The sequence below is a fragment of the Saccostrea cucullata genome, unplaced genomic scaffold (assembly GCF_032062105.1).
Source record: "Saccostrea cucullata isolate Sc308-1 unplaced genomic scaffold, CSIRO_AGI_Scuc_v1 ctg1403, whole genome shotgun sequence".
NCBI classification, from domain to species: domain Eukaryota; kingdom Metazoa; phylum Mollusca; class Bivalvia; order Ostreida; family Ostreidae; genus Saccostrea; species Saccostrea cuccullata.
Window position 1 is genome coordinate 16,007 of NW_026923837.1, and position 16,920 is coordinate 32,926.

General features: G+C 31.0%; 1 protein-coding gene across 1 annotated transcript; it reads right to left on the reverse strand.

The window, feature by feature from the left end:
- Window positions 1–5,909: 5,909 nt before the first annotated feature.
- Window positions 5,910–9,707, reverse strand: LOC134265042 (bromodomain-containing protein 4-like). The gene is made up of 4 exons (XM_062747290.1): window positions 9,653–9,707; window positions 9,476–9,526; window positions 9,231–9,296; window positions 5,910–8,109 (listed from the first exon to the last, which is right to left on the reverse strand). The coding sequence occupies exons 1-4, from the start codon at window positions 9,690–9,692 to the stop codon at window positions 6,512–6,514; spliced, it is 1,755 nt and encodes a 584-aa protein (XP_062603274.1). The 5' UTR covers window positions 9,693–9,707; the 3' UTR covers window positions 5,910–6,511.
- Window positions 9,708–16,920: the final 7,213 nt, after the last annotated feature.

The window sequence follows — 16,920 nt, forward strand, 5'->3', positions numbered from 1 at the left end:
ATAAAAATATAGTTGTTTTTCTTTTCATGTGTTTGTGTAAGATGTGTACATTTTTTGTGTTACATTTCTATGTGGTTATATTTTTCTTTCTTTCTTTTTTTCTATTTGTATTTTTGTTCAAAAGAGTCAGAACAACTAATTTTATAACTATATGTATTTTCTTTATGTTTATAAGGAATTACAGATTCTGGAGTAGAAAAGTATATCATGTAATTCATTGTTTGAGTATGTTATTAAGATTTTTTTACAAATAAAAAAAGTTTTCAAATTGAGGATTCTGAATTTACAACAGAATATACTTAAAGACAATAAGGGACGCAAAATGAAGAAAAAACCTTGAAAATAAATAAAATCAGAATTCTTCACTGTCAGTGCATATTTACTATGTTATTCAATTTTTGAAAGTGCAAGATTAAATAGAATATTAAAATATAATGTTTCCAAAAATTTCATTTCGATGACTGATTTTTTTCATACAAATTGCTTAGCCATTTTCAACACAATGAATTGTGCCAATAATGGCAACGCACATGGCGGGTGTGACTGGGGATGGTTCTCCTCAATGGTTCATCATCCCAACTCTGATTTGTTTAGAAATCCATTGTAGCTGTGCTCCTAATTTCATTTTGTCAATGGACTTTTGAGCTTAAATATTGTACATTATCTCCATATCTCATTCTTATCATAAATCTGGGAAAAATAAAAACAAACAAGTGACAATGGAATCAGATCCCAGAGTGTAGAATATTGGCTGAAATGTTATAAAGTCCTTAAAAAATATGTATCTCGTAAATTTTTCACACTCCTGTTCTTTTTTTTTTACTTGAAAGATAGATTAGAAAGACATCGGTTACTTCAAAGTGAATGAAAGAATGTATGAATTGAATATCTTATTCATTCATTTTAATGCTTTTTTTTTCAGTTTGAATCTTCGATTAAACTATATTCAAATTGTTCCGTTACCTTAATTTCATATTACTGCAAAGGATCTTTTTACAAAGGAAAAATAAGCCAAAAAATATAGAGGTTTGATAGAAATGGGAACCTTAATAGCTTATCTTGAAAGTTAAATGTATTATATTAAACGTGATTGAAGGAAATAAAAAACCTATAAATTTGACACATAGAACCGGTTTATTCCTGTTAAAAGGGCCTTAAACAGGTTTAAGGTCTATATCAATTCTACTTAGAAATATATTTGATGCCACCTTTGACACATTAATTAACATTTGACTGTCTTTTTTAATGTATGATGTGTATAAGCGAAAAGCCGCAATATGGATCATGTATAAATAGAAAAAAATAATCATGATAATAATTGCTTAAACGGCAGTTTAGACGAGCTGATTTGACAGTCTAAGCATTTTTAAAATCATATTCCCTATCTCTGCATGTATTTTAAAATAATGTATATATAAAATTTCGGGAAACTGTTCTTGATTTAAATATATAATAATTAAAAATATGAATAAGTTTTTGACATTTTAATGCAATGCGTTTATACGTAATCCGTATCCATTTGGTATTTTTTATCAGTTTAAACAGGCACAGAGTCGTCCTGAAAAAGAATTTTAAGTGTATAGGAAAGTATTTATTTCGATTAAAAATTAGAGATGCTTGACAAAAGTAGTAAAATATATTAAATTTGTAGGTGGTTGTTAATTAAGTGTTATGTCTAAATACTCAGTAACACGTACGTAACCTTTTTTAAACAACAGAATTATAGTCAAAGGACTTGATCTATAAAGATTCAAATATTATTGAAAATTTTATTAATGTAATTCTAAATGTAAACCTTTATGTATCTTACCTTTCAGTGCCAAAGTCTTGAGATTTCTGTGAGATAAATGTTTTGGCATGTATTTTCATTGTAATCAAAAGTATTAAAGAATCAAATAAAAATGCAGAACAATGCTGTTTTGTGACTTTTAGAATTCTTTATGAGATGAGGACAACATGGACAATAAGTATAGAAAAAAGGAACTTCTAGTAATGTTGATTAGAAATGTCAAGTTTGATTTTCAGTAGAAAACTTTATTTGTCATCTCTGTTTTTGTATTAAAAGATTCTAGAAAAAATAAAGATTATCATGTTTAATGAAATGCTATTGCACAAGTCTAAATATTCTAAGTAATTATATAAGAACACCGGTTTACAATTAGCAAACATGAATTGTCATTTCATAGGAATAAAATGTGTTTTTTAGTGCTGTTTTAGATGTTCTTTGTCTTTTTGAGCATTCATTGTTGTAATTTTTTTCCTCATTTTTTTCTCTCTGTATATGCAGTTTTTAAGCAGAATAAATGACTCGTCTTTGTTGATATGCCTCTTTTCACGGAATGAAGTTATTTTTTTATTATAATTATCTGATTTAAATTAAGAAGTACTAACTACCAGTGTCTGGCATTTCAAGATTCTTGGTCCTCAGGGAAATAAGATTTTCGTGCAGTGCAGATCATAATACTTGAAATTTACTTAATTACCAGTCAAAAACCTAATTATAATTCAAAGAATGATAATGGACAAAAACAATCTGAATAGGGAAATCACGCTTTTGTGATGTGTACATTAACGAATAAGGTGCTCGCTAAAATGTAAAAAAGGCATTTTCACAATAATATTGTTTTTTAGTCAATTATACATTTGATATTTTCTTTGCATTGCTACTTGTAGTCTATTTAAAAATGCCAATATTTGGTCTTGTGTAAGGTATATACATGTAGTTTTCAAGGAAAGTTGTATGAAATTCCCAAGAAGAAATAAAAGTTTTCTTATAATTGTTGATGCACCGAATTCTCTATCTAGATGACTCTCAGTGTAGTATGTACTAACTGAGATAAGGGAAAGTTTTAACATTTGTGATAATAATGAAATTAATATTTTAAAAACTCGGAAAAAATATTGCGTTTTTTTTTTCAATCAAACTTTAATGCTAGTTCATGTTTTTCTGATAGTTTGTAAAACAAGACTGATGTTTTATACCTATGAGCTGAAGTATCCTTATCATCTCTCAAAGGGGGATACTTTTTGTTTTGTGCAAATGCAGCAAACATTTAGTATATTTTACCTAATGTGATTAAGATTTTTCATAAGACTTGCATTAGGACCAAAGGTATCGTTAATTACATGTATATTAAGAGGTTGTCATTTCATTGATGGTCTGATGAAAAATCATGGCTATTAGTTAATACAGTACGAACATTTTCAAATTATTCATTTCGATATTACATGACCTTTATTTACATATAAAGCGTAAAGATATCGAGTCGCGCCTTTCATAAAAACTTTATTAATTATTCAAGAATTTGCAGATTAAGCTTAGCAAAAGAGTACAATCACGAAAATATACATGCATGCAATGTAGTGTTTTTAGCATCATTCCTTAGCTAAAACATGTGCACATGTTATTAGATAATCTACAATTTGTACTTAAAAATAACATGAATAATACCTCTAAATACAAAAAGTATGGCAGTCACTCTCTGTTCAATAACATTGAAAGACAATATAATATATACAGACTTCAGAAAATACCTTTCCTTTATGCAACCTTTGCTTGTGAGATAAGAAAGTTGTGAAGCTGACATGTGACGACTGCTACTCGATGAAAAGACTAAAATTAAGACATGACATTGACCCAAAGCTTATTTAAGAATCTGAATTTGCGTCCCGTACGCGTCCCTTCGTGCAGAATTTCACTTCACACAGATAAAACATGCTTTGGTTGAAGATTTATCATGCCATTGACCCAGGTTTGATCCATTAAGTTCAAGGTTATTGATAAGAAATCGTACTATTTTTGTGCAGGACATAATCTTTTATTGATACCTATTGGAATTCGGTATAAATACTATAAATAACTTTTTATTCGCGAGAACTTTATTTTCACGTAATTACGCGAGATGGTATGCTCGCGAAAATTTTATTCTGGCGTTTAAAAGAATTCATTAAGATTATAAGCAATGACCACAATTCGTGAAAATTTTGTCTCTCTAATAAAGAGTCAATCACTGTCTCGCGAAAATAATGTGTCGTGAAAATTTAGGGAAAATTTAGGGATTTACAGTATTTCAAATATAGATTAATGATAATGAGATGAGGGAACGTCACAGTGAGGTTTTAATTTCATGATTATATAGTTTTTTTGAATGCAATTACTTTTAATTAGACGATTTAAAATGAGCTTGTTTTGTAATTGAGACGTCTATGTTTGACTCCCTTGTCAAACCTACGACGTTTAATATTCTAGTTTAGTTAGTTCATTAATGCTTAAGTTAACTATGCAAGCGCCCAGCACATGAAGTAAAGTCACGAGATTTTTTTCGGATGAGACCTTGAACAGCAAGGACACAGTATGCGTGGATACCATAAAGAAAAGTCACCGCTGTGCTAACGCAATGAATAAAAAAATATGGTACTTTTCCTACAACAGAAAACATCTCTACCTGCATGAAAGATTTTTGAATAGAAAATTATAGGGTCTGGTGACATGTTTATTTAATATCTCATTTTATTTCTTGGATATACTGAAATTTTTTAGCATTATCATTATCTTGTGTTTTGGAAGGAAAAGATGCACCAAAATAACGATTTCAGCACATATATAGTTGATTTTCAAAAATGTGAGCTAATTTTGATTAATAATTTCCAACAATGAAAAAAATATACAGAATCCTTAAAAAGGGCATTTTTAGTGTATTGTTTTTATAGCTTGTCATCTGATTGATAGCCACAGTGTTTGAGCTGGGATGTGTCATTGTCACCAATAGCGAATTTTTCAGAAGTGGCGAAAAGAAATTCAAAATTGGCGAAAATGAATCTTTTTTAGATGTACCATACGAAAGTGTGTGAAGTCCTGGCTAGCTCCTTTGTTTATTTAATGTATACACTTAAGTCCCATTGTTTATTTAATGCAGCAGAGGTGTGAAAACTGAAACCAGATCAAGGGATACTTACAATAATATTCAGATGCACTTTTTTTCATTTGATAAACTTTTGAATTCTGAAAAAATCTCAGTCTTTGAGATCTTGAAATCATATAAACACTTTGATAACGTTTAATTTCATATTTTTCATATGAAAAATTCTTCATTTTTTTGTTACGTTTAACTTTTTATTCAAAACAAACATCCTCTTATCCCAAATACCAGTATATATGATATATATAAAATTCTGAAGACCTGGCCCCGGGAACATCAAACATCTTAGGCTTAAGTCAAAATCTTTGATTAAACTTCATGTTGTTTTAGTCAAGCAAATATAATTAATCAATATGTGTTTCAATATTGATTTTTTTTAGATTAATTAGAAAAGATATAAAGCAGGTGATAAAAATTTGGCTGAAGTCAATATTAAATTCATGATCCTGTTTTTTGGTATTTTTGTCCATTTAATCGTGTTTATAAATATTAAATTGACAATTTATATCCTTAGTTATAATGAACAAAAGGAATTTATGTGTAAAATGTTTTTTTTTTATGTCAGTTTATTTCATTTTCCACTGCACCTGGCTAATTCTATTGCACCTGTTCTGTTTTTAGATTGAATGAACCTTCTGGGGAAAACAAAACATTTCTTTTTGAACTTAAAATATAATTTGGAGATTAAAATACCGACGCATGACTTATGTTGATGGCAGAGGCACTCCGAATCAGATAAATGCATTAATTATAATTGCCAGTCGTAGTTGTAAATTTAAGGCGTGTATAGGTTTTATGAGATTAACACGTGACATATGTTAATTTGAGGTTATTCTGTCATATCTTTCCATTCCCTCATAATGGTTTCGTGATAAAATGACAAGCAGACTAGTCTTAATTATAAATTAATTTATTCAACACAAACAGTACATTAATTCATAACAGGAAAATACAGCACGGAGAAAAAATACATAGTGCAAAATATTACATGTACAGCTTAAAAATGCTATTTATAATTTATCTATAAGACATGATGATTTTGAGAGAAAATATTTCTGAAGAAATATTTCTGGTTACTAGTTTAACAAAAATATACCATATTTTGGTGTAACATTTGCATAGCAATAAAAAGTTGTACATAAACTTAATATTTCTCTGAAAGAAAATTTGAATATAACCAAATCTGGTCAATAGATATAATAAATTATTAAATATAAAAGTTATATTTGAGCATGATATTTAATGAAGATGATATTGTTCGGGCATTGAATAATATCAATATGTAGAATAATAAGGGGTTTTTTGAAGAAAACTTGGAGAAAACATCTCATGTACAGTAACTGAACTTTTCAAAATTTTGAAGAAATAAACAATATTTTCAAACAGCTACGAAAGCAAATCATCATTAAGGGGTTAGTTAGAATAAAGGATTATTTCCATCATGTCAGGATTTCCATTTCCTTCCTTGTATCGCTTGCCTTTATTTTAAAATTGGCGCAAATCTTCAACTGTTGCGACCATTGTCTTGAACTGAGAAAAATGCCCATAAATTAAAAATCCGTAACTTATAAGCATTGTATATTTTTTTAGAGTTACACTTGGGTTGGTTGGGTATTTCTTGATCTTGATCTCCTATTATTTCTCATACGGCTACGTTTTTGACCTTTTTGCCTCGCTAATCGTCTCTGTTGTTCCTTGAGTTTCTTTGCCCTTTGTTTGGCCAGTCGTCTTTGTTGTTCCTTGAGCTTTTTGGCCTTTCTGGCCGCTAATTTTTTCTGTTTCCTGGCTTCACGTTCTCGTTTACGTTGCAGTTTCTTAAGTCGCCTCTTTTCAGCTTTTGTTAAAGGCTTAGGTCGAATTGTTGATACTGGTAATGGTTCTGGTCCAGGAGTTGGGACTGGATCAATGATTCCAGCACCACCGACTGCAGGAGAAACAGCACCACCGACTGCAGGAGAAACAGCTCCACCACTAGAAAGACTGCCTACGGCATTTGGTATTCTCATTCCTGGTTCTGCATTTGTACCTGGATATGCAGGCGCCGGACCACGTATTTCTGGGCCAGCAGGATTTACTTCTGAAATTAAAGTTGGGTCTGTTGGCTGTTGTCCTGTTGGATCGAAAGGATTAACTGGTGGCTCTTGTGGAAACGATGATACTTTAAGCTTTACTTGGAACGGTGAAGCTGGTGGTTCTGAATGAACTACTGAACGAACGACTGACGGAGGATTGTTTGGTGGTTCTTGCATTGTAACTGGAACCTCAGGCATGACATTAGCACCTTGAGCATTCTGGATGATATCAACCTGTTGACCTAAAGGATCAGGTTGATATCCAGGAGTAACAATATCTGGTGGGTTGGTAGGATCCACTGGAATTCCACCATTCCCTTGCATAGGAGGCTCTTGTGGATATTGCTGATTCATTTGGCTGTTACCTGCCTGCATAGGAGGCTCTTGTGGATATTGCTGATTCATTTGGCTGTTACCTGCCTGCATATGAGGTTCTTGAGGATATTGCTGATTCATTTGGCTGTTACCTGCCTGCATAGGAGGTTCTTGTGGATATTGTTGATTCATTTGGCTGTTACCTGCCTGCATAGGAGGCTCTTGTGGATATTGCTGATTCATTTGGCTGTTACCTGCCTGCATAGGAGGTTCTTGTGGATATTGCTGATTCATCCCTTGTGGGTATTGTGGTTCCACGGCATTTGGAGCTGGGTAGGGTGGAGTTCCTTGTTGTTCCATTACATTTCCTCCTGGATTAACTTCTGGTGGGTATTGAGGATCGATAACATTGTTTCCACCCCGAAGCTGGCCGGCAACATTTTGTTCGAATTGTCCCATATTCATTTCAGGCTGATATTGTGGATCAACCATATTTCCCATAGCCATCTCTTTCTGGTAAACGGCATTTGAGGCAGCTGGATCAGGCTCATACAAAGAGTTGGGGTGCTGGTTTTGATGCACTTGATTATATGCAGGATCAGCAGGATCCACGTTTTTGCCCGCTACCTTCAACATTGGCTCGAAATGAGCTTGAGTTAGCTGTGAAATAGATGGCCCGGACATGTCAAATGGAACCTCTGTCTTCGGGACCTGATTCATGAAATTTGTTAGAACATTACGTCTTTGTTGTTGAACAGGAGGAGGCGGAGGAGGTGGTGTTGTAGTATATCCAAATATTGTCACTGAAATAATATAAGTATGTTTATAGTATGTTACTAGAAGAATTATGGAATGAACTGTAAATCACTTTTTATTCGCGAGAACTTTATTATCGTGTAATTACGCGAAATCGTGTTCTTGCGAAAATGTAATTCTCGCATATGAAAGTATTCCTTAGGATTATTTCAAGAAATAACCACAATTTGTTTAAATTGTGTATTGCTTATCTAAAACCAATGAGTATCTCGCGAAAATAAGATGTCTCGAAAATTTAGTGACCTACAGTACTTTGCCATTGCCCCAGTCTTCAAATTTTGTTAATTATCATCCACGCAAATTTCATTTCGTGTCTAGTTTACAAATTGTTTAACATGCCGTGCACGGAATGAATGATAAGGTGTTTTATGATAAGAACAAAAATAGGACTTTTGAATGATGATAATGGGCTGCTTCCTTAAATCTATTGCATGTCATGCAGATTCAGTCAAGGTATAAGGAAACAAAATGTAAATGAGGGTTTTTTTTCGATACGATTGGCATAGAATATGTTAAAATACTATATTAAGCATATTTTCTTGCGTGTTTTTTCTTTGAAAAATATTTTTCGATTTCATAGTATTACATTGAAAGATAAAAAAATCCTTATTTTTTATTTTAAAGTCATAAACATGACATCAATGTTAGAACATTCACGTTTAAAACAAACTTAATTGAATTCCTTTTATTAATTATTTTTAGCATTCAATGAGTAGTTCCTAACAAGGAATTACTTCTTCGATCTTTAATACGATGGAATGCACATGTTTAATTATGAAAATTGACCAGAAAAAGAATAAGCCTACTAATTGTAAGTTGTGTATTATTTAGCACATTGTTAACGTGAACATTTTTTTGCGTACTTACGCGAGATCGTCAAATCTTCCCTCTACTAGTAAATTAAATATAGAGCTAAAACCCAAAATTGAGAAAATGTTTTGCACATTGCACATATGGTATACTATTATATAATTGTTAAGTATTCGAAAATAAGTTGTTGGTAATTGCTACATTATACGGAAATCGTCGTATCAATATTTATGCATCAATAATCATTATTTTTATACCACTTGATGAAAATTAATTAAAAGAAATGCATTATACTTACCAACACAATTGGCAAGAATGCCAACTAGCACGGCATTCCTCGTGCTACTCATGACGTCCAACTTTTCTGTAATATAATAATTAATATTCCAATGTTAATTGATTTCTAATACATAACAGCTATCTTCTTGTTTATCAAGACACAATGATATATAAAAACAAATAATAAAGTAATCCAATGGTAAATATGAAGCTGACAGTATTTTTCAATACAGCACCTTCAATAAAGTTACGACTGTGTCTTACCAAAAAGCAAAGTCAAGTTTGCCCGACAGTTGAGATTCTGTCCTTTATATTCTAGAAAATCAACATAGCGTGCAATATGAATTTAAATTCCAAAGATGTCCTGACGTAAGCTTATCACAGTTAATTATTGCAACTGAAATTAATTAATTCAAATGTTTAATGCTTAAAATTATTTACTTGTATTAGTGAGAGAAAGGCAAGGACCTCTGATTTGCATACATGACGATATATCGGTCGTCAACCACAGTTAAAAAGACGACAATTTGTGTGTTTACATTTGCGCCATTAGTAAACATTGTCATCTAGAGCTAAATAAAAAATTAACATGTATTTATGTAACGTCTGTTGGCTGCATAGGAAAAAATATATTATTTTTTGTTCCTACATAAGACATTTATACTACATTACTTTTTAATTCCTGCATTTCAAACAAAAACAAATGACTATTTAATGAAGATAAGGAAAACATTTTCAAGTAACAACTGAGTAAATAAAAAATAAACAAAAAAGCAAACACAAACAAAATCTTTACTTAAGTAATCAAAAGGAAATTCTAATTAGCCCCCTCACGGCATCTGCGGTAATACACTTTTGCAGGGCAAAATGATAACGTTTGGCGAAGTTTTTGTTGACAGATAATTAAATGAAACATCTTTAACATTTACTTTTACGTCATATTTCACCAAACTATATCATTTTGCCTTGCAAAAGAGCAGTGCCGCAGTTACCATGAAACGGTCTATAGAAAAGAAAAGGAAAAGAAACTTTACTTTTATTCAATGTACATGAAATTTGATTTTTCTGGATGAACATTGATGTTTTATTTGCAGGTTTAGCTACTGCATTTTTATGATTTGTATTCTTTTATTTTAGTTTTTTTCCAATGTATGTTGTTGATTTTCATTTCAGTCGTTTTATATCTAATTAAAATACTGATGACTTTCTTTACCCTGTAAATATATACGGTATCAAGAGGATGTCATCTCCTCCTCAGTCAATAAATCTGTTGATTCCACTTAGGTTCCATGTTTTGGACTTGTTGTTTGTATTGTAGATATGATTTGGAAAAAAATCAATTTTATTATTTTTACTATTTCATTTTTTTTAAATTAACTTAATGCATGACGCATATGACTGAATAGTGAATAGCCCATGTTAGCTAGATGTCTGAAAAATCATTAACAATGGACATTTACAACAAAGTCCTTTTAGCAATGATGCTCTCTTCTTTATTTTGCGTTTTTTTTTTTCATTCATAATCTATTTTTATTTTTATTAATAAAAATAAGACTTATGAGCCATGTGTGTAACACCAATGTTTTTGTAAACATAGATGTATGTAATGTCTTCCTCCGTCATTTGGGCAATTTCCTTCAGCTTTTTAAAAATAGCAAATGTTATCAGCAAATTATGTAGCTGTATTTATAAGTTGTAATAATGGCAACTAATTAAAAAGAAGTTAAACACCTTGTAATGTGCATTTAACCAATCACGATTCTATATTATTAGGGTTAAAGAATATTCAATGTAAAAAATTCGTTTGTAGCAGTTATTATATCTCTACCAATTTTTGTCCTATATAAATATTACATTATCTAATGTTGATGATTCCTAGAAATCGTTGTGAATGGACCAATTCGGAAATTAATTCCCGTTTATCTGTTAGCCTCTAAATTTACTTTTGAACAGGTATATGTTAATGTATTTATCCACATGCGTTGGTCAATAGGGATATTCCCAGTTCTCTGTAATCCTTTCTTTACGTTGGTATCAATATGATAAAACAGCAAGAAAGTATGAGGGAGTTAGCGAGATTTTTCCACTCCACTAGGACTATTTCCATCGTCTGCACCTCGAGAAATAGTTCTGACTTTTGGGAAAATAAATCTTGCAAATTGCAAGTCCTCCGCCTATCTGCTCTTAATAGCTTTGTTTCAATAAGAATGATTCTTTGAATGATTAATAAGCAATGGTTTTATATTTGTCTTCCTGATTTATAAGAGGTTTTACAAAGAAAGTATATTAGACACCAATATTACCATAAAATGATTTTAAAACAACTTTACACAAATACAATGATACATGACATAATATTGTATTTTTCAGTACCTGAGATGTGATTCAATAATTAAATTCTGTTGGTAACATGTCATTTGCCTGAATAAAAATACATGTATAATTAAATTTTATACACAGTGAAAACTAAGTTGAAATAAAACATATTAAAATTTATCAGGTTTCTAACGTCATATTTAAATTTTGCATAATATGTAGGTGTTGTGAAGGAAACATGTCTTATTTTGTTTTTTACATTGGATTGATTGATAGAAAATAGAATAATAAAGAATAAATTTCATAGCTGCCATATATTTTTGTATAACTTGGTTTAGAGGAGATAATGAACACCTTTAAGCATGAACTTCCATAAATCAGATTATGCGATATACCTTAAGGACCCTCTATACACCAGTGAGAACCCCATTTGGAACATAAATAGAATTATACTGTATATCGGTATACATTTTGAACTTATATTTATAATTGTCAATAAATGTGCCATTTACACCCAAGAAAAATGTTCAAAGACTTTAAAGTATAAAAAAAAAACCAGAAACCACTCTTATTTACTTCAATGGATAATTAAAATACATATAATTAAGTACTATTTAGTTACTTTATTATCATTGCCTTTCGAACTGTTAAAATTACTTAAATTGATTATTAAAGGAAAAATACTTAGTAGACTTCAATTTATTTGAAATTAAAATAACTTATTTTACTCTTTTAGTTGAGCATTGTAAAGAGGATTCTTAGGTACTATTAATTTTTTTTCCGTAAAGATATGAAATATAAAACCATTGGTACTTGTATCTAAAAGAAAATTGTATGAACAATTTAACCCCAATTTCAATCAAATGTCAGATGGAATAATATCTATTTTAATAAATTTTATTTAAATTTTGATTAAATAAATCGTGTGTTTTTATGGTAAACAGGTTATTATACAAAAAGGCATATAACTACTTTTGTTATGATAAATGTAGTAACTTGTCGAGCGTGATGTTTACAATGACCTAGTAATTACCCATTATACCGAATGAAGAACTAAAATCCCCCTCATTAGATATGATTAATTGTGGAAAATTTTTACAGTAACAGAAGATTAACCACATTTGATTAACAGTTAGGATATTTATATATTAACTATTTTTAATTAAGTTCTCTTCAGGTAGTGGAATGTAAATTGTATGTTTTACACCTGTACACTGTAACATTTTTTGATTATTAATGTAATTATTTTCTTTAAATTGTACTTATTTTTTTCAAATCGTTAATATTACACGGTCATCAAGCCTGTAATTAATGGTATAATTGATAGTAAAAATAATAGATAATATTACACTAAAACAATAATATTCTGGCATTGATTGTATTTTCAATCTCATTTTTTGTTATTTTATAATAACCACTTATTGTAGATAACAAACGTTATAAATTAAATTGAAAAAAAACAAACAAACCGCAGAACACTTTATAATGAAGTATCGATACTTACACTGAAAATAGATCTTTAAAAATTAGAATGTTTTTAGTGCATATATACCTTTTTACTTGAAATAATGATGTATTACCAATTAAGAAATTTATAAAGTGAAATTATAACGTATTAGTCATTAAATATATATAGAACGTTTTAAAAGAAAAAAATATTATAGCCGTAAGTTATTTAATGCCATACCAAAGCAGTTAAAAGTAAAATTTCTGCAAAATCATCAGTTGATAAACTGATTATGTTAAATTGCAAAAAAAGAAAAATGTTTCATTCCTGTTTCATAAATTGAAACCTTCTTTCATTTCCTTTATTGAAAGGATACCATACAGGTTCGCCTGAAACAAAACCTGATTGATTGTGTACAGTTTTACGTCCCTTTCATGAATGTTTTTACTAATATAGAGACTCCCTGTAAACAAAGAAGCGCTATTATGTGACATTGCGGGTAATAAGCCATTCACAAGTTTATTAAAAGAGAAATAGTTTTACGAATGTTTTATTTTAACTATAACTTTAATTACTGTAATACAACCTTTTAATTTGATACTCTATAAGTTTTAAGGCTATGCAAGAAATAAATTAAAAAAATACAGAAATGAACATCGACATTATCTTCAAAGTGTACCATTTAAATGAGTTGAAAATAGCCTAACAGTCATGAATCGTTTTCTTATTTCAGAATATGCTTATTTATTATACAGTGTCTCTCTGGTTTCGCCGTAAACCCAGTAACTGTGTAACTCCCATTTTTCTCGTGTACCTAAACTAAAGCAGAACAAGGTACATATTTTAATACATTTCACAATTGGAGGATGAGGTATGAATCTCTTATGAATATATTTTAAGGAAGTGAATTATTTCATCAAAAGATAAAAGTTTGATTCGTGTTATAATTGACACGGTTTGCTGGCATGAAAATCAAAGGATGATAAAAATAGACAGAATAGAAAGATTGACAGTTGGATGAGTGAAAGGATAGATAGATAGATTGATTGATGGAAGGATTGGTGGAAGGATGGCGAAAGACTGAAAATCGAGCAGAGATAATCATTAATATTTGAATTCACCATACTTACACTCGTCAATGCATTGTTATAACTTAATTGTGCCGCCGCTTTTTCAAACGTTGTTTACCAGAAGTGGGTTGTAATTTTCAACTCTTATACCTAGAGTCTGTTCAAACTAAAAAAAAATTGAAAGCTTTATTCATTTAATTTCATTTATCGCATTAAAGCAATTCAATTTTGTTTTCTTTGTGTTGGGTATTAATTGACATAAGGTTTACATACCTTTAGCATGTTTAGGAAACTCTTTTCAAATGACTATCACCATCAACGCTTGTACAGGTGTTTGGGTTATTTTTTTTTTTACTCATTATGTGTTATAAATGGAACGCAGCTGGCTTAATCAAAATCATATAAATAGCTGCTCTGCAAACCGGTACAATGCAATAATACATAAACATATACATACCATTTACGAAGATATCTCTAAATGGCTCTAACAGAATAGAACTGTACATGTATAGGCTGAACTAGTTTTCTTGGTTTTTGATCATATTCGTTACGTGTACATTTTCGTGTAAAAAAGGTTCGTGCCTTGGTTTTGTTTACAAATAGAAAATGTATGTATAACAACATGAAATTCAGCAATTTACTAGAAACTGTCTAATCGTATTAAGAATAAACTTCGTTTTTAGCTCACCTGAACCGAAGGCTCATGTGAGCTTTTCTGATCACATTTTGTCTGTCGTCCGACCGTCTGTCTGTCCGTCTGTCCGTCTGTAAACTTTTCACATTTTTGACTTCTTCTCAAGAACCACTGGGTCAATTTTGATCAAACTTAATACAAAGTATCCTTGGGTAAAGGGGAATTTAAATTTTTAAAATGAAAAGCCAAGTCCCCTCACAAGGGGAGATAATCAAGAACAGACAAAAATAGGGTGGGGTCATTAAAAAATCTTCTTCTCAAGAACCACTGGGCCAGAAAAGCTGAAACTTATGTGAAAGCATCCCGGGGTAGCGTAGATTCTAAATTCTTCAAACCATGACCCCCAGCGGTAGGGCGGGGCCACAATGGGGAATCAAAGTTTTACATAGAAATATATGGGAAAAATCTTTAAAAATCTTCTTCTCAAGAACCACTGGACCAAAAAAGCTAAAAGTTATGTGGAAGCATCCTGGGGTAGAGTAGATTCTAAATTGTTCAAATCCTGACCCCCGGGGGTTGGGCGGGGCCACAATGGGGAATCAAAGTATCACATAGAAATATATAGGAACATTTTTAAAAATCTTCTTTTCAAGAACCATTGGGCCAGAAAAATTGAAACTCATGTGGAAACATCCTGGGGTAGTGTAGATTCTAAATTGTTCAAATCATGATCCCCGGGGGTTGGGCGGGGCCATAATGGGGAATCAAAGTATTACATAGAAATTAATGTAGGAAAAATCTTTGAAAATCTTCTACTCAAGAACCACTGTGCCAGAAATGCTGAAACTTATGTGGAAGCATCCTGGGGTAGTGTAGATTCTAAATTGTTCTAATCATGACCCCAGGGGGTAGGGCGGGGCCACAATGGGGAATCAAAGTTTTACAATGGGGAATCAAATGTCTAAATTATGAGCAGTGGGGTAGGGTGGCGTCATAATGTGTATTACAAGGGGGGAATCTGGTAAAGAACGGAATGGTCAAAGCTTCTAAGGTGATCAATGTGTCCCATGGGCCTCTTGTTGAAATTATCAGCTTTAAACAAACATTTATTAGGTCACTAACCTATGTAAACAAAAACATGACACATGACCTGTTGGCATAAAAAAGGTTTTGAGCTATAAATCTGTTATGTATCTCGACAAATGGAGTTCAAAATTTTTTTTATGGCCATTAAAGAGACCTCAGTTAAATATTTTTAAAAATGGAAAAGTAAATTACATGTAAAATTTTTTTAGGTGAAATTGTTTCCATGCCCCTTTAAAGAAACGAAGAATAAAACAAACGTATTTTTAATTTCTCATGCCTTTTGTGAAAAGACTAAATCGCTGTCAACGACCTGTGTATTGTGATCCTACCACAAAACCTGTCAAGAGAGAAATCTTTTATCTTAACTGGGTTAATCGGTTGTTTCTTTTACATTATTTCTGCACCTGATCAAAAATTTAAAATTGCTAATATACCCTTTTTTAATATTTTATCATTAAATGTTAGTTTAAATACAATCATTCTTTTAATACTCCACCTGAAAAAATTGCAAAAGGAAAATATTATGTTTACAATTTGCATTCTATATTTAACCATCAGTAATATTGAAATAACTGGAAGTGTATGCTTTGATAGAGAAAATCCTGCTAAGTTTGACTTATTGGGAATAATATTTTACTATTTTATGATTTAAAAAAAAAACCCACATTGTTTACCTGTAGGTATAAATACACAAATACACTAAGGTCAGATCCAGTAGAACTCCATATACTGTAAATCACGTTGAATTCGCTATTTAAGGGTAATTACACGAAAGTATTTGTTCTTCAAATATTTATTCTCGCGGTTTTTTTTTATCAAGTATATGTGTAGATGCATTATCTAGGCTTAAATGTTCAAAAAATTATCAAAGCATTGTTTAGGCTTTGATTTTTTAGAAGTTAATATTTTTAACCTAACGTCACAGATATTGTGAACTTCCAGTAGCTTTACTATGTTTATTACTTGTTTGCGTATCAATTTCTTTATGTCTTTATTCAAAAGAGGTTTTTATTAGTCCCCAACCGCCGAAGGCGGAGGGTCCTATAGGTTTCGTTCGTTTAGCTGTCTGTGTATCCGTCTGTCCCTCTCTCTGTCAGCTTGTTCCACTTGGTATTCCGTATTTCTTTTCTAAACACTTGCAGACATTGAGTTGATT